A 24,299-nucleotide genomic window follows, 5' to 3' on the forward strand; every position below is an offset into this window, starting at 1 on the left:
GGGGCCTAGCCCCTCGCCTCACTCCCCTCGATGCTTCTGCGAGAGTGAGAGAGATCGCTCTAGATCCCAAGTCTGAGTGTGCTGTGCCAAGCCACCGGGCTGTGTCCCCCCGGGGGTATGGCTTTCTGGGCAGAGGCGGCCCACCCCCTCCTCCTGCAGAGGGGACGAGGGAGGGGAGCCGCCCGGGGCCAGAGGCTCCGCGCCAGGCCCCTCCTGGCCCCGCCCCGCCCCGCCCGGCGGCCCCGCCCCGGCCCGCCAGTCACACGGTCACTTCCGTCTTGCTGGCTGTGTAGCAGGTGTGGTGGCCAGGGATGTAGTGCAGCTGCTCCACCGTGTTGTGTCTGCGGGAGGCGAAGGCCTGGCGCTTGGCGGCCGTCTGGCTCTTGCCCAGGGTGGCATAGGAGTTACTGGAGGCACTGGGATGGGAGTGCATCTTGGTCATGCGGTAGCGGTCCAGCACGGGCGTGGACACAAAGACGTCCGTGTGCGAGATGGCCCGCGACAGGGACTGCTCGGGGAAGGCCGTCCGCTCCGGGGACAGCAGCGGGTCCTGGGAGTGCAGGCGCTCCGTGGACAGCAGCTGCTCGTCGGACAGGATGCGGTCGTAGGGCAAGCCGAAGTCGTCGGGCAGGCCCCGCTCCGGGGACAGGACCCTGTCCTGTGACATGGCCCGGATGGGCCGCCGCGGTCTCTCTCGAGGTAAGGGCTTCTGCTGGGACATCTGGATGACGTTGAGGGGAAGGGTGCCACGGGCAGCCAGGTCGGGCAGGTGCCGCCGCCTCATGTAATACTCATCAGCTTCCTTGTCCGCTGGGGAGAGGGAGAGAGAGAGACGTCAGCTGGGCTGACACTGTGACAGCGCGGCCAGACCTGAACAAAGACCCCACGGCCCAGAAAGGTGGAGGAGAACTTCTCTGGCTGAATGTGCAAAGCCAGTCCCCGGGGGGCTTGTGAAATGCAGATTCTGATTCAAATGTCCCGGCCGGTAGTGGACCCGAGAGTCTGCAACTCTCATGGGCTCCGAGCAATGCTGATGCCTCTGGTCCAGGACCACCCTGAGCATCCAGGGGTGCAGGGACTTCCTGAAGGTCCCCAGGGAGCTCAGGGCAGAGTGGCTGGCATGGCCAAGCCCCCAAGATCCTGCTCTAGGGCTGTTTCGACCACAGTATGGTCCCGAAACAGGACAGCTCTGGCTGAAACACTGGAGAGGCAGTTGGTGGCCTTCTGACAGGGTTCAGAGCCTCTCCTCCAAGGAAGCTCCAACCAGGAGGCACTCGTGAACATGCTTGGCTGGTAACTTAGGAACATAGTAACACCTTCTCTGGCTAGGAAGCCAACACACGGGCCTCCAGCCCCACGCCTGCACAGAATCAAGCCAACACCTGCTTCGCTGCTGAGCAGCCCAGAACAGTCCTCTATGTGGACCTCACTCAATCCGGACCACTCTACCCTTGAACTTCCGCAGGACGCACACCAGCCTGCTTTGCCCCAAATTCCAGGGACGAGGCTTCCTACGGTTTTCCAAATCTCTGCAGAACGTGGGCATGCTGACGGCTCTACAGTTTGCCCAGAGGGTCCTGGATGGGTTGATCCTGCCTCCCTCTTCCCCACCATTCATCAGATTCCTCAGATCACCAGGGACCCCCGCTTCTAGCCGTAGAAATTCACCATTCCAACTTGGAGACCCGTGGGATGAATTCCATCAGGGTAGGTCGCCCCCATAGCGTCAAGCAAAGGCTCAGGCCCACTGTTGGGTGGTCATGAAAAGAGCCCCCATGGGGACATGGAGGCAGAAGGTCCAAGGGTTAGAAAGCTAGGAAAGAAGAGCTCTCCTGCCGTGTACCTTCTTGACATTGTCTTCATGGGTCTTAAACCCACCCATGTCCGGAACCTCCCTAGACTCACATAGCCTCACTCTTTATTCTTGGAACCCCACACCTGTCCCCTCAGGGGTAGGGCAAGAGAGAAACACACGAGAGGATGTCACAGAGGCCCCAGAAGCAGACCCTAAGCCCGAGAAAACCCCACTTACTGAGTCTCTTCAAGGATGAGTACTTGCTGGGGTGGGTCTTCACTGCAGACTCGTAGGATGGGGGCAGGTGGGCCAAGTTCTGGAAGGAGCGGGAGAAGGAGAGGTCATAGGGCTCGGTTGCCGATGTCAGGATGTTGTTCATCCGTGGTTTCTCTGCAAAAGAAGGGAGGGGTGCATGGCATTCGTGAGGACACAGGGCAGGTGGAGGGGAGGGTCCAGGTTCTAGCTCTCACTCCTCATCCTGCTTTCCTGGCCCCCTGCACTAGGACATGGGTGGTGCTGGTGACTCAGTCCCTCATACCCAGTCCCAGCTATCTAGAAGCCTGGGGGCAGGTGCTGTGTTCGCTGTCACTGGCCATGCTGGTGGCTTGCCCTTCCTTGAATGGCAAACTCCTCCCCATATGTGTCTGATGAAAACATAAGCCTGATAGAGCTGAGGGGGGCTCATAAAATGGTCTACTTTGGTTTGAAAGTTCTGTCCTTTCCCACATAGCTCTCAGGCTCAGAAAAAAACTGAATTTGAAAGAGGTGGAGTGACTGGTCTTGTCCACATACCCATAGAACTGGGTCCAGGACTCCAGCTCCACTAAGACGCTATCCCACACGGTCTATGATGTCATTCCATCCCTCATTCTGTCCCTCACATCACCTCCTTTAGCCTTGGGCCTCCCCAAGCCCTGCACCCAACAGGCCACTGTGAGCTACAAAATTACTTCCTCCTCCTACAGTACTTTCCCCTAAGGCCCCCTTGGCTATCTCTGAGCCCCTGGAGGGAAGAATGCAGGCAAAATGCTTAGCACCTCAGTCCCCTTTCCTCCCTCCTTCCCTTGAGACAGAGCCTGGAGATTCCACACTCTGAAGAGAGAGAAGGGAGTGTGTTCAATGCCAGAGACCAGGAGGGAAAGGAACAGGAGGAGGAATGGAAGAAAGGATGAGCAGGCGATGAGCTGGATGATTAATGAGGTGAATGAGGTGAGCGTGGCTCTGTGGTTGGGAGGAGAGAGGAGATGCAGGTAGGGGCGAGGGAGTGCTTGGGAAGGACGGAAGCGAGCATGCCTTGGTGCTTGACGGACTTGCTGTGCCTCAGCGGGAAGTCAACAGTGGTACCATTCCCCGAAATGAGGTAGGCAGGTGGCTCTCTCATTGTCCCTTCATCCTCTTTGGTTTGGGACCCCCCAAGAATGGCCAGACGGTGGCTCCCCCTGCCTCTCGTCAAAGAGTGCCAAACTATGGAAGTCAGGAATCCTGGGAACTGGGGGGCAAAGAGAAGCACCTGCTAGGCTTGGTCCAAGGGCAGCCTCACTCCAGGGAACTCCCAGCTTCTCTATCCTTCCTGCCTTCACTGGTCGCCCCAGACACTGGGGATGGAGCCAGGGGAGCCCAGCCAATGAGCTGGTGTTCATGCCAGCTCGGTACATATGTGAGGGGGTGAGGGACGCTCTACATCCCCGAGAGATCAGAACATGCTGTTCAGAAAGAGCCTCCCTGGCATGGATCAGGACGGATGCCAGCAAGTGGAGTGGGCAGGAAGCTGGGAGTACTGCTGTCCAGAGCTGGGTAACAGCCACTGGTCCCCTAGCTCTCCTATCTTCACTTTGGGTGATGCTGGAGAAGAATAAACTTCCCTCTGCCTCTTGGCATCGTACTCCCACCGAGGGCATAGCTCAGCTCATCCACTTCCAAACGCAACGTTTCTGGATGCTCTTCTCCCCAACCCCACTGTTCTCCAACTCATGCTGCTGAGCCGAGGCCAGCTCTTGTTTGTCTTCTGTCTCCACCCTGATTACCCCCGCCCCCTTGCTCATGCTCTCTCTCCTATCGCAATGTCCTTCCTTACTCATCCCTGTCCAGATTCTCTCTTCACTCAAGACTCCTCGCTAAGGCGATGTCACAGCTTTTCAGCCCACGGTGATATCTGGTCTTCAAGCCCCTATTCCTCTTCGTGGCAATCCCACCCAGTTTAGTGTCTGTGTGATCTCTGATCAGTTTACTTGAGCTGGTCTTGTTGATAGCCAAAGACGGCAATGTCCTTGACAGCAGAAATCTTGCTTTCCAATTTGTTGCCTTCGTAGCGTTTGGCCCCGAATCAGGACCCAGTTAATGCTCTTTGGTTAATCAAGTTGACACAGGCCACCTTGCCCTTTGGTGGTCACTCTGCCAGCTCCTGGGGGAAAGTGTAGCCTCCAAGGAAGAGATACAGAGAAAACCCTGCTCCCACCAGGCTGTGAGCTGCTCAAGGGCATGGACCAGATCTACCTGACCTCGCCCCCTTGTACCAGCTGGGAAAAAAAAAAGACAGGGAGAGGAGTAGGGAAGAATGGCTCCTCCTTCTGTCCTCAGGAGGCTGGGCTTGTGTTGGCTTCTGGAGAAACCCAGCTCCTACTTATCCTTCCAGAATGTTCAGGAGTGAGCAGAGCATTCCTCGTTTGCCTTTTCTGGCTCCTCTTCCTACAACTGTGTCATCACCATGGGCATCCCCGAGGCTCTCTGCTTCTGCCTTCTGCTTTCCTCTTTCAGCCTTCTCCGCACAGTCTGTGCCCCCACTCCCAGGGCGTCTGTTCCTGCTTCCAAAACATCCCTGACATCTTCAGCTGTAACCTGCCTCCAGACTGCCCGTCTGCATTTCTAGCTGCCTGCTAAATCATTTTTCTTGACCCTCCTGTGGTCCTCTGCAGCTTCAGATGTCCACATCCAAATGCACCATGGACAGCTTCATCTCCCCTACACACTGGCTGCTTTCCTGCCTCTCCAGATTGTGTTCCTAAGAACCCCCGCTCTTCTAATGGAGCACGGCTCGCCATTTTACTCACAGTTGACTCTCGTCGGCCATATTCATGTCCGCCATATTCAGTGAGTGACAAAGTTTTCCCGATTCTTTCTCCGCCGTGTTTTCTATCTGAACCCGTCTGTCTTTTCCCGCTGTCCACATCCCCCCGGGACCTGCTGCTTCTTAACGGATCTCTCCAATGTCTTCCAGTTCTGTTTTTTTCCCCTAGACCCTGCAACCTGAAATGGCTTATTAAACTATTGCCTTTGTCACCTATTTCCACCAGGGACCTAGCCCTAGAGAAGGACATCAAAATAGTCCAGTTTTAACCTCCTGATTATAATACTCCACACGTCAGTGCATAATCTCACAGGAGGCTCTGCTAAGCGAGCTGCAGATTTTATCTTTGTTTTGAGTTTCTCTCTCCCTAAAATTTAATGGTGTTTTTACTCCTTCAGAGCAAAGACAGAGCGATGACTGATAGTTCATAATTTACATGACTGTCTTGTGTGCTACCAAGCTTTGAGCCGGTCCCCAAAATAGTTTTTCTCTGCAGTTCCAGATGTTACCTTGCGACCTGGCAGGAGGAAGTGATAGGAAGGAAACGTGGCTTTGTAAGCCTCTGGCGCTGTTCTCACACTCCTGCTCTCTACAGCCTCGAGTTTCCTCCCCTGCCCAGGGGCGAACGCTCAGGTCACCCGGTCTGGTTTTGAGTGTTAGCAAATCTTACTTGGTTTGGGGTGGATTGATGGGGTTTATGCCAAGTCCCATGCCATTAGCCAATGGTACCACAAGCAGCCTCAGGCCAAGGCGAGTGCTCCCTTCTTGCTGTGGACATATGGAATCGATGACCGCAGGAAGTGATCTAGATTGTGCATGAGAGTGGGCTAAGGAAGGGTCTCATGCCTTCCTTTGCATGCTGGAAGATCCTTCCGGTGTCAGAGACAGGACATGAGGAGGTCAACGGTCTAAGGGTGGGACTGAGCCCTTGTGGGCTCCTTACACCTCGTGGGCATCAGTGAGTCATGACCATATGTCTGATGCCTGACGCGCATCAGTAGTCAGGATGGAACCACTCGGAATGGGGATGGAACGCGGAGCGCTCACAGCCGTCTCTCACCATGTGTAGGGGTCTGGGCAGCACTGCTTAAAATCGGATGGTTATACTGATGGTCACCTGGAAATCATAGAAAAGAGATGTTTAAAGAAGAGTTCAGGCATTTCATTGTCTCTCCCGCACAACAGCGTGTCTCTTTGACACCTGATACGCTTGTCTGTGTCCAAGGGTGCCCTTCTGAAAAGCCTGGGCAACTTCGATGCCCTGGAAACGCGAAGGGCAGGAGGCGGTGTGTAAGGCGCAAAGAACCTTCCCTCTGCTGCTTGTGTCTGTCTCCTTCTGCACCAAGGCTTCCTCTGTCACCATGGAGACCCGCTCACATCTGTGGATCTGGCTGACCGGCAACAGGGGTTTGTTGGGGTGGAGGTGGGTGGAGGAGAAGGGAGACTGAGGGCCATTTGGCAAAACACCCCACACACATGGGGTGGGGAACTGGGCAAGGGAAGCAGATCCTTTTGGGGGGCAGGGGTGTTTTAGGGTGTGGTTAGCCCCAGCTTAAGATGCTTACACCTTTACGGGCTTTGATTCGATTCGTCCTGGGCCTTTATACACAGGTGTCTGGGTGCCTCCCGAGAGGGGGCAAGCTGACGTGAACTGTCCCCTGCTTGGGGTCAGGAGTCCAGGGTTCTAGGCTCTGTCCTGCCCCTGCATGACACAGCCCGACATTTCAAAAGCATTTCTTTTCACTATAAATGGCCAAGTCCACATGGATTGAACGAGTCACAAAATCAATAGGGTGCCCATTGCCAAAGCACAGAGTTCAAGGCATTCTAAGGGCTTCTGAAACTCAATGCAGCCATGGTTTTGCCACGAAATAACACTTCATCCCTATGTTATTACTTCAATTCAACATTGTCTTTTTGCCTCTGATTTCAACTAAAGCAAGGGGGGAAGGGGGCATGAAGTCTTTGCTTAAGTTTATCTAAACCATGGTTTACAGCCGTGCCATCCTCTCGGGGCTAGAAGGTCTGCTTCTGTTTCCTTTCGTCTCGCTCTTGAAACCATCTTTTCTCCCCCTGGCATCACAGCCCCTGGCTGCTCTCTATTCACCCCCCTCACCAGACCCCTTCGCCTCTTGTATTCCCGACAGACTGATGCTTCACGAGGGCTCTACCTTCTTGCCCAAACTGATAGTTCTCAAATACACCTCTTGTTTGAGGCTATAGGGTTTGACTCTAAACAGCTTACAGACATTCCAAACCACTGTGTCCCAAAGTGAGCCGAGCATTCTCATCATGTTATTGTCCAATGGTCAAGCTTCTGTCTGTCCAGGGCACTAATGTTCTATGGGCTTGAAAACCCCAGTCATGGTCCACCATTTTCCTCCCCTCATCCTCTATATCCGGTGAGTTCACAATCAGTTTCTGTAGGCACCTCCGAAATCCAGGCCCATAATACAATGTATCTTTGTGTCCAGATTCCTCTGAGCTCTAGTCCCTGGGCATTTCCAAGACAAATCATCCTGGGTACTCCTACCAGACAAAATTTTCCCTACCAGTGGAATCATGACATCATTCCTTTGGTTCAGACTCTTTAAATAGTCATGGACATTATCCAATAAGGATGTGGCTTTGGGCAGCAAGCCAGAGTTTCTCACATAATCGTATTCTTCCCTCCCAAGACCAAATATTAAGTTATATCCAGGGAAAAAACCATTTGCCAAAGGTTGAATCAATTCTACACTGGACCTGGATATAAGCAAGAGAAGAGAATCCCGGAAGGGAGATAAAGGATCATTTTCCCCCCCTTTTGCTTCTTCCCCAGAGGCAAGGAAGAAACCAATTTCATTGCTCTCTGTTGTTGTTATTTTTTGGTTTGTTTTTAGGGAATATGGCAGCAGCAGAGACAGCTGCGAAAAATGGAAGAGCCCAGTGGAATGATTGACGGTGAGTGGCAGTTAGACAGAAACACTCCTAATCTTCTGTCTTAAGAGTCTAGGTGCCACCAAGGAAAGGGGCACCAATTCAGTTCAGTTAATAACTCCTGGTCATCAGTTGTGCTCTGTGCCTTGAGCTCAACACATTCACACACATTTTTTAAAACGAATATTCCTACCGATTTTCATTTGAATATATGTTATTGGCCTACCCATTTCCAAACTGTAAAAAAAAACTCTCTAAATATCTTATTCGCGGTAGTCCTTATCATTTTTCTCTACAGATGCATTTGCAAGCAGGATAAACGTCTCGCATTTAGATATTTTGTTTACAAGTGCAATGCTTTTCCTTTTGTTTGAATCGCACTTTGAATGTTTTGCTAACATTTAATTAAGGAGAGAAATTCAAAGCATAAAGGAGAAAATTAAAACTGTCTTAAAATAACCACCGTGACACTTTGTTACATTGCCTTTTCTTTCTCTCCCCCTGGAAATTACTACGTGTACGTTTACATTCGGACAGACAGACACACATACAATGTTACAATGAATCACCTTTTGCATTTGTCATTTTGCACACGTGAGAATCAGCTTTCAGCTCTTAAAATGGAGAAAAATACGATGATTTGATCCTCACATTTGTGCAAAATAACAAATGTGTGAGGTTATTCATTGCAGCATTTTTTAGTAGCAAAGAGAAGGAAGGAACCTCAACGTTCGTGGGCATACGTACATATACGTACATATACACACACAGATAAATACGTACAGTTTCCACAGAGTTAAGTGTCCCAAATATACTACTTTAAATCTGTTTCCTTTATACTTATTGGACAATGTATCCTGAATATATTTTCACAGTTTGAAATATTCCTTGAAATATTTTATATGGGTTCACAATAGTCCTTTCTATAGAATACTCTATAGTATGTATCTATAATTTAAGCATAATGTGTTTATTTAATAGACATAGTTAAGCATTTCCCTATTATTGTATATTTAGATTTTTTAAAAGTTCAGTAATGTTACACCCAACAACCCTGAACACCGCTCCCCGGCTATGTCTCATTTCCTTGGGCAAATAATGAAAAGCAGTCTTTCTCCATCAACACACTGCCAACTGCCCGGCCACGTGATGAAGTGGATTGACAGATTTCCTTGTTCTGAGCCATTCTTCTCTTCCTGGGAATTCCCTTATTTGATTCTGGTGTCGGATTCTTTCATTACAACACTGGATTCTATTTGCATATACATTATTTATAAATTTTTAAAGATTTATTTATTTTAGAGAGAGTGTGTGAGTAGTGGGGGGAGGGGAAGAGGGAGAGAGAAAGAGAATCTCAAGTAGATTCCTTCCTCCCCACCCCCCCCGGACCCCCCCCCACCGACCCTGCTGAGTGTGGAGCCTGACACAGGGCTCGATCTTACCACCCTGAGATCACCACCTGAGCCAAAACCAAGAGTTCGACGCTTAACCGACTGTGCCACCCAGGCCCCCCTTGCACATTTTTATTTAATTCATCTATATTCATAAAGAAAGTTTGTCCTTTTTTGTGCTAAGATAACAAATTTGTGCATCAAGATAATGGTTTCGTTGAGTCGGGTGAACAGCATTCAAATTTTCTGTGTGTCCTGAAACTATTAACATAGCACGTGAGATACCAGTTCTCGGGAAGTTTGGAGGAATGCAATACTAAATGATGCCTGGTGTCTTTCAGGGAGTTTTCGTTAGTACCGTAGTAGGAGGCTGACTCAGTATTTCACTGACGGCGCAACAAAAAATTTGGGAGATGGTTGTTGTTATAATCACCAGTTAGGGAAACTGAGGTTTGGAGAGGTCAGATAATTGGCTTGACAGGTGAATCTGGGGTGCAAACCCAGGTGGGCTGGCACGAAAGCCCCCACCCTTAACCATTACGCACGCTGCTTCTCACACTTGGCAACATTTTCTTTACATATTAACCCATTCAGTTTTCCAACTCTAAATTCAACTTGTCATTTCTGTTTTATACCCACCGGACACGTGGAACTTTACTAGCTTAAAACTATAACATTGTTCAAAAAAAAAAAAAAAAACCCTCTCTATATGAAATTCTAAGTCTTTCTGGATCAACAATTTATCCGTATTATTCTTTTTCCAAGAACTACCCCTTATATTTATCAATTCTTTGTTTTGTCTTCAAATCTTATTTTATGCTTTTGGACTTGTTCATTTCTGCCCTCCTAATTTTCTTGGATTTGGTTTGTTTTCGTTTTCTCATTTCTGGGCTCAAATCGTTGGTCTATTTACTTTTCCTCTTTTCTGTTGATAATATACGGTCTTCAGCTCTGATTTCGTCTCTGTCACCTTCTCGTCAATGTTCTTCTCGTTGCAATGTCCTAAATGATCTGTGATTGCAGCCTTGTTTTTCCCTCTGACCCAAGAGTTCTTTAGTAGAGTGTTGTTACATTTCGAAGTGTTTGGGAGTGTTGGTTTGAGCTTTGGCCCTTGATTTTCTGTCTCATTATATCGTGGTCAGAGACAGGGCTATACATTTTCTGCTTTGGGGAATTTATTGAGATTTCCTTTGTGGGTTACCATACGATCGATTTTTCTAAATGTTTCATGAGTACTTAGAGACGAGGTATATATTCTTTTTGGAGGGTACAAAATGGGCATATATCTGTTTAGTCAGACACATGAAGTACATCATTGAGTTCTCCTCTATCCTAATTCATCCGTTGCCTACTTACCCTGTCAAAGATGGAGGGACGTGTATTAGGATCTCCCACTACTTTGTGTTCCTGTCATTTTCTCTTGGTATTTGTCATGGAATTGCTTTTATGTATTCCCTAGCCACATCATTCAGCACAAGAAGGCTCATGGTGCTTATGTCTTCTTTGTGGCTGCCCTCTTTATCCACATTAAATAACCCTTTCTGTCCGACTTCATGCCTTTTCTCGTCTTTAAGTCCTCTTGATCTGATGTTTATATTGCCAACCCAGCCTTCCTTTTCTTTGCATTTGCCTGATAAACTTTGCCTATCCTTTTACATCTAACCTTTCTGTGTCATGTTGTTTTATGCTTGTCTCTTGACAGAGCATACGGTTTTTACAGAAAATCTACCTTACGCGCTTTCTCGATTGCCTTGTTAGCTAGAAGCAAGTCCTCCTGCTCAGGAAACTGTCGTCCCTTCTTTAAAAAAAAAAAAAAAGATTTATGTATTTATTTTAGAGAGAGAGGGTGAGAGCAAGTGGTGGAGAGGCACAGAGGAAGAGGGAAAGAGAATCTTCAAGCAGACTCCCCACAGAGCGCAGAGCCCGACGTGCGGGGCTCGATCCCAGGACCCTGAGATCATGACCTGAGCCGAAACCAAGAGTCAGACACTTAATGGACTGAGCCACCCAGGTGCCCCAAACTGTCCTCCTTTCTTTTGTGGCCCCCCACCTCCTGGCTATAGTCGTATGTGACATGACCCTGCTCCCCTTAATACAGGCCAAACTCTAGGTCATGGTTGATTTGACCAAGTGTGAATACCACACTCAGCCTGGGCCAGTTAGAGCTCCTTTTCCAGAAATGAGGAATTATAAGAGAGGTTTGGTGTCTCTGCTTGGTTGGACTCATGGTGTGTGAACTATGTAGCTATGGGCAGTCTTGTAGATTTGGAAGAGAGGTCAGCCTTTAGAGACTGGGGCCCATTATATTTTATAAAAACAGCCACAGTGTTGTTCTAGTCCCACATGTTCTCCCAGAACATTCCCACTCCTCCATGAGAGGGGGTATCCTCTCCATCTCCTTGAAACTGCAGAGCCTGGGTGACTGCCTCAGTGAACACATTACAACAGAAGTAATACCGGATAACTTCCACAGGAAGGTTGCAAAAGGTCATATGTCACCTGTCTCTCGCGAGGCACACTCAGGCTTGGATCCCAGCCACCATGCTGTAAGGAAGTCCATGCCACGTGCCAAAGCTACAGGTAAGGGCTTGCAGCTCCGGCTAAGATATCTGTCCACAACCAACATCAACTGGCAGACATGTGAGTGAGGAAGACTTCACATGATTCCAGCCCCCCGTCTTCCGCCTGCCCAAGCTGAAACAAGTAGACCAGAGACAAGCTATGCCCACGGAGCCCTGCCCCAATCACAGATTTATAAGCAAAATAAATGTTGCCTTCATGGTATCATTTTCTACAAGGAAGATTTTTTATTTGGAGATAATTATAGATTCACATGCCAACTAAAAGAAAGAATACAGATATCTTATATACCCTTTAGCCAACTTCCCCAGTGATATCATTTTACAAAACCATAGACTGTCTCAAAACCAGAATATGGACATTGATGCAGTCAAGGTGGATAACATTTCCATCACCAGGAGGATTCTTCTTGTGGCCCCTGTATAGCCATACCCACTTCCATCCTGCACCCACCCCTTCGTTAACCCCTGGGCACCATTAACCTGTCCATCGTTTCTATACTTTTGTGGTTTCAAGAGTGTTATATAAATGGAATCATACAGCATGTAACTTTTGGGATTGGATTCTTTCATCAAGCATAATTCACGGGAGACCCACCAGATTGTTGTGTGTATCAATACCTCATTACTTTTTATTGCCGAGCAGTGACTATTCTACGATCTGGGTGTACCTCAGCTTAACTATTCATCTTTGGAAGGACATCTGGGTTATTCTCAGTTTTGTTATATTATGAATAGAGTTACTGTAAACATTCATGTGCGGGTTTTTGCATCAACATGTCTTAATTTCCGATGATAAATGCTTAGGAATCCAACTGCTGGATTGTGGGGTAGTTATATGTTTACTCTTTCAAAGAATCTGCCGGACTGTCTTCCAGAGTGGCTGTGCCATTTTACATTCCCACCAGCAACGAATGAGTGATCCAGTTTCTCCACATGTTTGTGAGCATTTGGTGTTGTCACTATTTTTTATTTTAGCCATTTTTAGTTAGCTATGATAGCTGTGTAGTGATATCTCATTGTGGCTATACTTTGCATTTCCCTAATGGCTAATGAATTTAAACATCTTTTCATGTGTTTATTTTTCATCTGTATATCTTCTTCAGTGAAATATCTCTTGATTACTTTTGCCCATTTCTAATCAGATTGTTTGCATTTTTCCTATTAAATGTTGAGAGTTCTTTTTATATCCTAGATAATAGTTACTTGTAGGATATATGGTTTGTAAATATTTCCTCCCAGACTGTAGCTTGTCTTGTCATCCTTTTAACAGAGTCTTTTGCAGAACAAAAGTTTTAATTTTGATGAAGTCCAATTTATCATTTTTTTCTTTTATAGATTGTGCTTTCTGTGTCAAGTCTAAAACTTTTTCCCAAGCCCTAGGTCCTGAAGATTTTAAATTTTCTCCTGTTTTTTTCCCCTTGATATTTTACGTTTTAAGTCCATGATCCATTTTGAGTTATTATTATTATTATTTTTTTAAGAAAGAGAGAGTTGGTGGGAAGGGGCACAGGGAGAGGGAGTGAGAGAATCCCAAGCAGGCTCCATGCCCAGCATAGAGCCCAACACGGGGCTCGATCTCATGACCCTGCGATCATGACCTGAGCTGAAATCAAGAGTCTGTTGCTTAACTAACTGAGCCACCCAGGTGCCCCATTTTGAGTTAATTTTTACAGACAGTATGAGACTTAGGTTTAAGTTGAGGGCTTTTATTTTTTCTCCTTCCTCCCTCCCTCCCTCTCTTCCTTTCTTCCTTCCTTCCCTTATTTCTGACGGCCAGTTACTTTAGCGTCATTTCTTGTAAAGGCTCTCTTTCCTCCATTTAGTTGCTTTTGTATATTTGTTTTTAAAAAGTTGGATATATTTATTTGAATCTATTTCTGGGTTTTCTATTCTTTTTTTTTTTAAGATTTTATTTATTTGACAGAGAGAGACACAGTGAGAGAGACAACACAAGCAGGGGGAGAAGCAGAGGGAGAGGGAGAAGCAGACTTATCGCTGAGCAGGGAGCCTAACGTGGGGCTCAATCCCACGACCCTGGGATCATGACCTGAGCTGAAGGCAGATGCTTAATGACTGAGCCACCCAGACACCCCTGGGCTTTCTGTTCTGTTCCATTGATCTACATGTCATTTCTCTGCCAAAACCAAACAATCTTTTTGTTTTTGTTTTTCAGGAACAGCCTTTTTATTGAAGTCCAGTTGACACACAATGGTACATTACTTTCACGTATACAACATAGTGATTTGACAAGTCTATATGTTATGCTGTGCTCCCCACAAGTGTAGCTCCCATCTGTCACCGTACAACACAATCACAATACCACTGGCTGTATTCCCTATGAATACAAACAGTCTTGATTAATGTAGTTGTATATTTCTTGAAATTGAGTAGTCTGATCCCTCCCAGCTTATTTTTCCTTTTAACAATTATTTTATCTATGCTAGTTCCTTTATTTTTCCATATAAAATTTAAAATAATATTAGCTATACCTACACGACTCCTGTGAGGACATTGATAGGAATTTTGTTAACTCTGTATATTATTTTGGGAGAATTGATATGCTTACTCTGTTGAGTCTTTCAATCCATGAGCATGGTATGCCTCTCTATTTATATGGTGTCATTTAAATTCCTTTGACAATTTTACTATATCTTCAAAGTTATTTTCTTAGTGATTGCTCTAGGGATTACAATATGCCCCTTCACTTATTACAATCTAACTTACTCCCAGTAGCACATGGAAACTTTGCTCCAATATTGCTCCAACGAACCTCCCTCCCTTATACTGTCATTGTATCTATCTATCTATCTATCTATCTATCCATCCAATACTCTGGAAATTGACCAAAAAGTATACAACAGTCTGAGAAATGCCTGTGCTTGAAGAACTGCCAAACTTCAGGTAGGAATAGTGAGAGTTTCTGACATTCCTCCTTATACATGTGTACTTATACTGTACCAATGATCAGTATTAAAATTATTGGTACATAAAATTTTATGTCTTTCAAAAAGTTGAGAGAGGAAATGAGAAAAATATGTATAGAGTTTCTCACTTTAATCATGCAGTGATCATTTCTGGTGTTTCTCATTTCTTCTGGTGAATGTGAATTACTGTCTGGTGTACACTTGTTTTCAGCCTGTATTTCTTGTCAGTCAGGTCTGCTACTAGAGAATTTTCTTAGTCTTTGTTTACCTGAGAATGTCTTCATTGCACCATCACTTCTGAAGGTTAATTTTGCTGTTACAGAATTCTTGGCTGACAGGTGTTTTCAGAACTTCCAATAGGGCTTCCCATCTACCTCTGGCCTCCATTGCTTTAGATGAGAAGTCAGCCATTAATTGTATTGGTTCTCTTCTGTATGCAGTGAGAGGGCAGGGGTGTCACCCAACACCCCAAATCCAGTGAGTCCCTTCTGACCAGCACAGCTGCCAGTACTCACAGCCGGCCACATCCTGGCAGAACCTCTGCGCCGACTGATCTGGGGGGAGGCTGGAAGAAGCCCCAGGACTGTCGTAAACATTCCACTCCTACCTTAAGCTCAGCAGTGTTTCAAGCATAAATGCTTCTCAGATGTTGTAAGCTTTTTGATTAATTGTCCAGAGGACTGAAGTGGCTGTTTTTATCAATTCTGTCCAGCTTTGTAGTTATTTTATGGGGAGAGGATTTGCTAACCGTCTCACTGGACCACAGCCAGCTTCAACCAGGAGCTTGGCACACCCTCCCCAGCTCCCTGTTTCTCAACCAGGCTGGTGGAGTCTCCCAAGTAGCCTGGAGACCTCAGTGCTCAGCCGAAGAGATGCTGGGCAGAGATCAGGAAGAAAGGAGAGTCAGACTGGGTCCTTAGTCTTTGGGGAGCTTAAAGGTGCTTTCAAGCCTTTTGGTACCAGTAAAATCCCCAACACATTTTGGGCCAAACATTGTGTGTGCAGGGATAATGAGACCTGTGTCCAGATTTCATACACATTCACACATTTTAATAGAGTATTAGCTGGGATAAATCATTTGGTACAGAAGACACTTCCTAGGAGCACCTAATGGTTTCCAAAGTCACTTGTTGCTATAAATGGAGATATTTTCAGAAATAAAGAGGAAGATTCCACATGGGGCTTTTTGCCAGCCTCGCCTTAAGTTCAAGGTCAATGGCTGTCCACCTCCTCTGGCTGGGGAGGGGGCAATGATGATCCCATGTGAAGACCATCTTGTGCTCACGTCAGAGCAGGCACTCAGGAAAACCTCTAGAACAGTGTTTCCAAAACTGGCTCCAGGAAATCTTGTGGATTCCTTGGAGGTCCCTCAAGGGCTCCTGTTTTAAGAATAGAGTGTCGGGGCACCTGAGTGACTCAGTTAGTTACACATCTGCCTTCGGCACAGGTCATGATCCCAGGGTCCTGGGATCAAGCCCCGCATCAGGCTCCCTGCTCAGGGGGGAGTCTGTTTCTCCCTCTCCCTCTACCCCTCCCCAGCTCACGCTCTCTCTCACATTCTCTCACACATAAATAAAATCTTAAAAAGAAAAGAAAAGAAAAGAATAGAGTCTAGTGGGCAGTGTTTTAGCCCTGCCCACCCGCCTCCGCTCCTCTACCCCCAACCCTTGCCTCATCCAGAGCAGCTTGGTTTCCATCTGTCTCCCACATTGGTCTTCTACCTAAGATTTCATCTGAAGAAACAGCTGCAGTATTTATAAGTGTAAAATCTACTGGTCAAGTTCGGCTACTTCATTTTACAGGTGAAAAAAGAGAGGCCCAGAGAAGTGACGTGGCCTGCCCAACAATCACGAAATTGGTGGCAGAAAAAGGACTATGTCTTAGGTTGTATTTACGACACATCATTATCTGAAAGCTCACAGGTTATTTAAAAAGTCCCTCGTGGGGCGCCTGGGTGGCACAGCGGTTGGGCGTCTGCCTTTGGCTCAGGGCGTGATCCCGGCGCTATGGGATTGAGCCCCACATCAGGCTCCTCCGCTATGAGCCTGCTTCTTCCTCTCCCACTCCCCCTGCTTGTGTTCCCTCTCTCGCTGGCTGTCTCTATCTCTGTCGAATAAATAAAATCTTTAAAAAAAAATAAAAAATAAAAAATAAAAAAAAAATAAAAAGTCTCTCGTGTTCTAGGCATTTTCTGGTGGCTCTGTTCCTTTTTGCTCAGTGAACTTGGCCGTCAGTGTCTATCTGGCTTCCCTGAAATATATATCTGCATTCTGGGGGTGAGGAGAGAGTGGAGAGTCGTTCTGGCTCTGGATTCTACACACGGCATCTTTCCTCTTGGATATTCACCAGGTGTGTTAATGGGAGAGGAGAAGTCTAGTCATAAATCATCCACTTTATTAGTTACTCGACATGGAGAATTTTTTTTTCACCTAACACTTAGGGTGCCGACAGGAAACAGAAACACATCCAGCTGGGTATTTAAGGGGGACTTTAATAATGGATTATTTGCAAAGGTGTGAGCAGAATGTAGGGAACCCATAGGACTAGGACAGTGCCTTGGGGAGAATAAGAGTAGGGGGCTTTATTCCAACTGGGTCTGAGTAGTCAAAGAAGAAAGTGGCTTCTGGAATGCAAAGCAGGAGGGAGCTGTGTAGACAGGGCTCCCTGAGCTTTGGTTGAGGGCTACAGCCAGGGCCGCGTGAATGGACCGGGAAGTAGTGTAGGAAACAGGTACCCCATCGTCACTCCCCTCCACTCCTTTCCCTTTCCAGGATTCCCCATTTACCAAAGCCAACTAACATCCACAGAGCAAGGCAGCCCCACGAAGCAATCTGTAGAGGTTAGCACCCAGCAGGCTGAGTAGGGCAGGGAGTCTATCCGGAGGGTGGAATGGAAAAACTATACAGCGCAGACTTATTAACTCGCTCTGACAAATGCTATTGTGGTTCATTCTGAAGATGGTCTTTGAGGGGTTTGGGCAGATGGTGTTCTAGGCAGTGGATGGAGTTTTGGGGGCGTGTGGGCAGCTAGGTGTTGATGCAGAAGGGAGGAAGGCAGAATTGGTGATGTACAAAGACTAGGAAGGCTAAGGACCCAAGATTTTGCTCGGAGCTCCTCTCCACGGTCCGCTGGATTCGGCATCCCTGTCTCTCCCTGGACTTATCCACAGATCGCATCTCCACTCCCTCAATCACCTGTCTCGCCGTCCCCTCCCCCTTCAGGAAGTCCTGGGCCCTGGCGCAGTGCCCAGCCAGTGCCATCAGCCTCCTGATGGATTGAGCTGGATAACATAACAATTAATTAGCGCTCAGGCCTCTTCGATCGATGCGCTGACAAGACTATAAAGTGACAAAACAATCTAGACTCATCTGGGTGCCAAGGCTGCTTGAGGAAGCAGAGAAGCAGGGCGGGGTCCTCCGCCCTCTAAGAGCACGCAGATCACAGTCAGTTAACAGGTCTCTTAGAATCGGATCGTCCCCCCTCACCCCTGCAGCCGCGCCGGGGCTGGAGCTGAGAGCGCGTGTCCTCACACTGAGGTCTGGTTTCACTGTTAAGGGAATTGGCCAGATTCCTCTGCGGAGTCGGGAAACCACGGGTGTGTACGTGTGCGCATGCGCTCACGTGCCTGTGGGTTGGCTCTTCTGTGTGTGTGTGGAAGGGGAGCCAGGGAAAGGGAAGAGCGGTAAGGTGTTGGACATCCCTGGGGACAACTCAGTGCAGATGTAGCGAAAGCAGTTTTCTGTCGCAGTGAGTCACAGGACGGTCGTAGGGTACAGATAATACCCAAAGACACAAACGATAGCTCGATCAATGGGAATCTTGAGACAAAGCAAAGAGATAAGATGCATATTGGTTCTAGATTCTCAAATCTTGGGCCCCGTCACTGCACTCTGGAATTGTTATCATAACCTCCCGATTTCCTCCCCCCTCCAGCCTCTGCTCCTGGGGGTCCATATTGCACACTCCAGCCAGATGAGTCTTTCGTAAAGGCTAATTTCACCCTTGCCATTAGCTTGCAAATATTGCACACCACCCATAGGTTAACACGTAGATGCCTTGGGAGCCTGCTTTTCGAACGAGCATCCTGAAGAATCACCGGAGGAACTCATTAAAGACTTCTGAGCCTTCCCCCAGCCCGGGGAATCCTGATTTAGGTGATTGGAGACCAGGCTCCAGGAATTAGCATTTCAAAAGCTGGAATCTGGACCACACTTGAGGAATGCTGTCCAATGTCCCTGCATTTTCCAAGCAGTGCGTGGTCTAGGACCTCTTCGTCTCACTCAGCTCACAGCAGCCTCTCTGCCATCCCCAGCACCCATGGGCGCCTCAGTGCTCTGCCCAGGAACCTCTCCCCACGCGGACGGCTCTTCTTCTCCTTACTTCCCCCTGCAAACCCTTCCAACCCTTGAAGATCAAACTCCAGTGTCCTCTTAATCAAGACATCCTCAGGCCCTTCCAAGCAGAGTGATGTCCTTGCCCTTCTGACAACTGATCTCTATTTATAACCGCCACCATTTGCTTTTCGTGCTTAATCACACATCACTTTGCCTTTTGCCTTCTCTCTCTTCCATCCGCTCTTTCAAAGACCATTAAACACTTCCGCGTGGGAGGTGCTTCTCCCCGACTATTCATACGGTGAACGTTTCTGGAGGTGGAGCTCCGTCACGTTTCTTTCATGTTTACCTTCATGAAATACTCCCTGGGCTGGGGCTCCTTGGAAGCACTTGTGCAGTTTGGGTTTTTTTTTTTTTTCTTTTCTTTTGGAATGATGAATGGATGAGTAAATGAATCAAGTCTTGAGGCAGAAGAAAATGGGCAAGAGGCCATGGTGATGATCCTTGATTGCCTGTCCTACTTTCAATGTTCTTGTTCTTTATACCCTCTCCTTCATGCTTGGAGTGGCAGATTTTCTGGGCCGGTGGCCAGGTGTGTGGGTTGTAATATCATAGATGTGTCTGAGTATAAGTGTGTGTGGAGGAGTCAGGCACCCGTCCTTCCCCACCTCCAATCCAGCCCAGGTTTTCACCCCTTGAGCAACAGTAGTCCTTCTAATGCAACACCATCTTTGAAATCTTGGCGGTATGAAGAGGTCACTGGAGGGAGGCAGGCCTGTGATTCACGGTGTCAGAAGGTGGGGCTCCAAGATGACTGGTTGGTTGCCAATGACATTGGCACAATGCCATTGTGAGGTCATCAATTCCCATGCTCCTGTGCATTTCCCCTCCTTCTCTAGGTCTTGGTCTTCTCTTGCTTTGGAGGCTTTGCCTCGGGGTCCCCTGGGTCCTACCCGTGGGAGTCCGGCTTTGTGCGAGCACCTCTCTAGTGGGCCTGCCCTGTTTCCCCACTACTGGCAACGATTTTAGTTTTCCAGCGTGCCTGGGTTGTCATGCCCACACAGGCAAACAATGTGTCTTCTGCCAGATTCACTTAAAAAGACAAACTCTAGATTTCTCTGGGAGAGCGGCGTGCCACCTGCTGTGATCCACGTCTTCAGGACAGATGCGGCTCCCGTGAGCCCCGAGGCACCGGAGCTGTGTTTGGCCTGCCAGCGGTTATCGTCATCACCCCAAAAGGAGTATTTTCTGTACCTTCTGTTCCGGGGGACTGATCGTGCTCCTGGCAATAAGGACTCCAGCAAATCTCTGAAGGCTACTGAAATCATACCCATGGAAAGTCAACCTTGGAACGCCCCGGAAATACCCGGGAGTGGGATGATGGGGCATGAGTGCCAGGTATGTGATAAGGTGGATGTGGGAGACGGTGGGATGGCCTTGGCCTTGGACGCTGGGCAAGCTGCCACATCAGGCGGGTTCCTTAAAGAGGTTTCGGACGTCTGATGTTTCCTCAGAGAAGGGAGTGTGGGGAGAGTGTCTGGGACATCCCAGATGCTCCTCGCCCCCACCCACAGTCACCCCATCCTATAATTGCCCTCTGCTGGTTCTTGATGTAGGCACCCAACACATCGGCCAGGTGACACAACGTGGCTCAGTATCGCGAAAGGTGATTCCAGTTGAAATAACTAGAACGGAAGGATGATTGATATTTAGAGCGTGTGCAGTGTTTTGGGAAACCCCAAAATATCCCAAATGAAAAGTAGGCTACCAGAGGACTTGCGTCCCTCCCGTAACTCCTAGGAGCTCTGAGTGTATCTGACATGGTATCATATTTTTCTTTAAGAAGTGAAATTTTTTTCCTTTTTTTTGTGTGATCTGGGTCCATTTCTCACCTTTACATTTGTTCCTTACGTTACAGTACCAGTTGGAGGACACTCTAAGCCTGGTGCATGGTCCTAGAAACCACGTGCATGACTATCCCAGCAAAAATGGAGCCTTTCTTTCTTCTTCTTCTTCTTCTTCTTCTTCTTCTTCTTCTTCTTCTTCTTCTTCTTCTTCTTTTTTGGGGGGATTTTTATTTATTTATTTGACAGAGCACAAGCAGGGGGAGCAGCAGAGGGAGAAGCAGGCTCCCTGCGGAGCCCGATGTGGGGCGCCATCCCAGGACCCTGGGATCATGACCCGAGCTGAAGGCAGGCTCTTAACCGACTGAGCCACCCAGGCGCCCCTCAAATGGAGTTTTTCTGTGTTAGGGCAAAGACAATAATCTTTTTTTCCTATCAGTTACTCTTTCTTTGGCCAGACACTTAATATGCTAAGTAATTTATAAGTATCATGGCACTGAGACTTCACAAAAATTCTATGAGGTTATTCACATTATATGGATAATACCCAGTTGCCCAAGATCGCACAGAACGTAAATGGCTGACCTTGGATTCAAATTCACCTGTAAAGGCTCCAAACATAGGGCCGTTTTGCTAGAATGGGCACATAGGGATTCTTCTGCAGCATCAGAGCGGGGCTGAGTTTCTACAGGGATCTTGGTTCTTTGAATTTACACATGGTAGTGAATGGCTGATACTTGGGAGAAAAATCTCATGCCATTTCTGATCTATAGGACCTGTTCTTACACCCACCCCATGTCTCTAGAAAGGCTGTTCCCAACCCAGCCCAGACTAATGCAGCCCTTCCTCGCCCTCGCCTTTCCGCATTGATGGCGACCTTCTGGCTTCCCATTGCAGCCCTTCTGTCGTTCACCAAAAAGCCACCATCCAATCAGTGCAGAAGCCAGCCACACCACTGGGGACACAGGAGACTGGGCATTCAGGCAGGGAGTGCTGTCTTTTTGGGGACTGTCATGCAGAGCACTGCATTCCAGGTAAGGCGTCATGGCCTTCTAGAGGACAATGAACATGCTGGGGGGTCCTCTGCTCTCTCATACCTGCTCTCCTGCCCAGGATCTTTCTAGAACAGTCCCAGCACACAGCCTCTTGCTGGCCTTTCCACTGAGTTCTGTCTGTATCCGTTCCCTTCCCTGAGCTCTGATTCCTTCTCCCCATTGCTTGGGTCTTGTCCATCCTGAAGGACCAGCTGAAAGACGACCCCTCCTCTTGCAGCCTTCGCCACCCCCTTCAGCTGCCAGCGATCTGCCCGCGCTATGACTCTCTTACGCTCTGTAGTTTCTTGGGGGCATTTACTGTGTTATCCATGACATGAGGTACACGTTTTGTCTCTTCAAACACACTGGGTCTTCGTGATGGCGAGTGATAGACCATTCGTCTTCGTATTTCCCAAGCAGATTAACATAGTGCTTTCACTCAATAACCATCTATGGGATGAATAAATGGGTCTACTATGCTGGGCACCTGGGGAGATATGAAGGCAGATCTGACCCCATCTTAGTTGTGCACAGTAGGTGTCCGATAAATGTTTAAATACATCAAATAATAAATACATGGATATATGATTGCAGAGGGCACACAAGCTATCTGGAAGGTTTTTGCCAAGTACAATTAGGGAAGGCTTCATAAAGAAGGTCCATCTTGAACAAGGCTGTAAAGAGATGTGATTTTGGACTGGGAGATGGGAAAGCAGGGGAGGGCACTCATTGCCTGTAGAGGAAGGCCAAGGAGTGGGGGAGGAGCTGGCAGAACAGACGGTTCTGAGCACATGGAGGGCGAGTGCTGGGGATGGCGCGAAACAGGTGGGTGGGATGAGGTTAGGTCATGGCAGTTTTTAATGGCAGATGGAAGACACCGACTTTGTCCTGAAAGGCTGTTGATTCCCAGACAGGAGGGTGATATGACAAAAGCCTTGTTTCCTAAGGACTGATCGGTGGGAAAGACTAGAAGGAGGAAGGAAAACCGGCTTGGACATGTTCGGTACTAAATGTTTGCATCCCCTCAAAATCCACTTGTTGGACACCTGTCCCCCAGTGTGACAGTATGAAGAGGAGAGACCATTGGAGGGTGATTAGGTCACGAGGGTGGAGCCCTCATAAATGGTATTAGTGACTTACTAAAAGAGACCCCAGAGGGTCCCTAGTCCCCTTTCTGCCAGGTGAGGGTACAAGAAGTTGGCCATCTGCACCCCGGGAGGGGCTCGCTCCAGGACCCAACCATGCCGTCCCTGGTCTTGGACTCCCAGCTTCCAGAACCATGAGAAGCAAGTCTCTGTTGTTTGTAAGCCGCTCATGAATGGCACTGTGGAAATGCAGGAGGAAAGTCAGGGAGGCTGAATCAACTCTGATTCCTTCCAGACTGAGATGTCCATAATTTATGGTGCCTGTATTCCAGGAGCAAAGGGCCAGGGAGAAGACGTAAGGAGGGGCCGTCATAAATACTTGATCCCATGTCTTCATGGGGGGACTCTTTCCCGCTGGCGGTTGGTTTTCGGTACTTGCCTCACACAGACAAGGCAGAACTCTCCTGGGATGAAATAACGCACCCCCCAGGGCTGTCCACACTCGAGAGGTCTCTCAGATCCCTGAAATGGTGGCTGGGGCTCTAAACGACACGCGAGGAAGGGCAGGGGAGGACAGGTCCTGCCTCCTGTCCTCTGCTCCTTCCAGAAAGGCCACCTTCACCTGCACCAACACACCCATTTGCAGGTACTGGGTGCCCAGTGGAGTATTATCCCTTTGATAATACTCAGGGGAGACCCTGGAAATCACTGTGTGCTGAGAATTGGGAGGCCTGCCAGTAAGAGGTAAGAACTCGTATTAGCCCCATTTTAGAGAGGAGAACACCGAGGCACGGAGCAGTAGCTTGGCTATTGGCCAAGACGCGGGCTGGGGAACCCACACCTTCCACTGAACCGCCACCGTCTTTACCCTCACTAACCAGATCTGAGCTGCTGCTTGTTCCCCGAAGCTTCTCAGCTGATCTTGTCACCAGCACTCGCTACTCACATCAGTTACTAAGACAACTGAAAAGGCTTCACTGGTCTCCTGGGAATCCTGACCGTATGAATAGTGCAGGAAAATAACAGCCACCAGCTGATATCCCCAGTGGGGAAGAAAGGACAATTAATAGATTCACCATTTGCCATGCAATTCCATCGCGAAGCAGCCTCCCTTGTTAGGTCGAGAAACGTCTGCCATCATCAGAGTTCAGCTCCCTCGCTATGAAATGTATCCTTGCTTTGTTTGTAAGAAATTCACAACGCCGCTTCTTTTCCTCATGAGTATGGGAAGTCTTCAGCCAAGAACATCTTAAATAAATGACTAGCCTTGACAAGAGACACGCCAGGGATGGGGCTGGAACTTCTACCACGGCGTGCTGAGACATCC

At 48.2% G+C, this 24,299-nt stretch overlaps 1 protein-coding gene across 3 annotated transcripts in view; it reads right to left on the minus strand.

Annotated features, from left to right (window-relative positions):
* Positions 1 to 259: 259 nt before the first annotated feature.
* Positions 260 to 24,299, minus strand: part of SHISA6 (shisa family member 6) — a 265,346-nt gene continuing 241,306 nt past the window's right edge. For 2 of the 3 annotated variants that reach the window (XM_048227242.2, XM_048227241.2), the window contains 2 exons: positions 2,033 to 2,185; positions 260 to 810 (listed from right to left, as the gene is read on the minus strand). In XM_048227242.2, coding sequence (XP_048083199.2) covers positions 260 to 810; positions 2,033 to 2,185 — 704 coding nt within the window. Of the gene's footprint in view, positions 811 to 2,032; positions 2,186 to 5,919; positions 5,977 to 24,299 lie in introns of all 3 variants that reach the window. The other variant, XM_048227240.2, reaches the window with a different exon arrangement.

This window comes from Ursus arctos, unplaced genomic scaffold (assembly GCF_023065955.2).
Source record: "Ursus arctos isolate Adak ecotype North America unplaced genomic scaffold, UrsArc2.0 scaffold_14, whole genome shotgun sequence".
Classification (NCBI taxonomy): Eukaryota; Metazoa; Chordata; class Mammalia; order Carnivora; family Ursidae; genus Ursus; species Ursus arctos.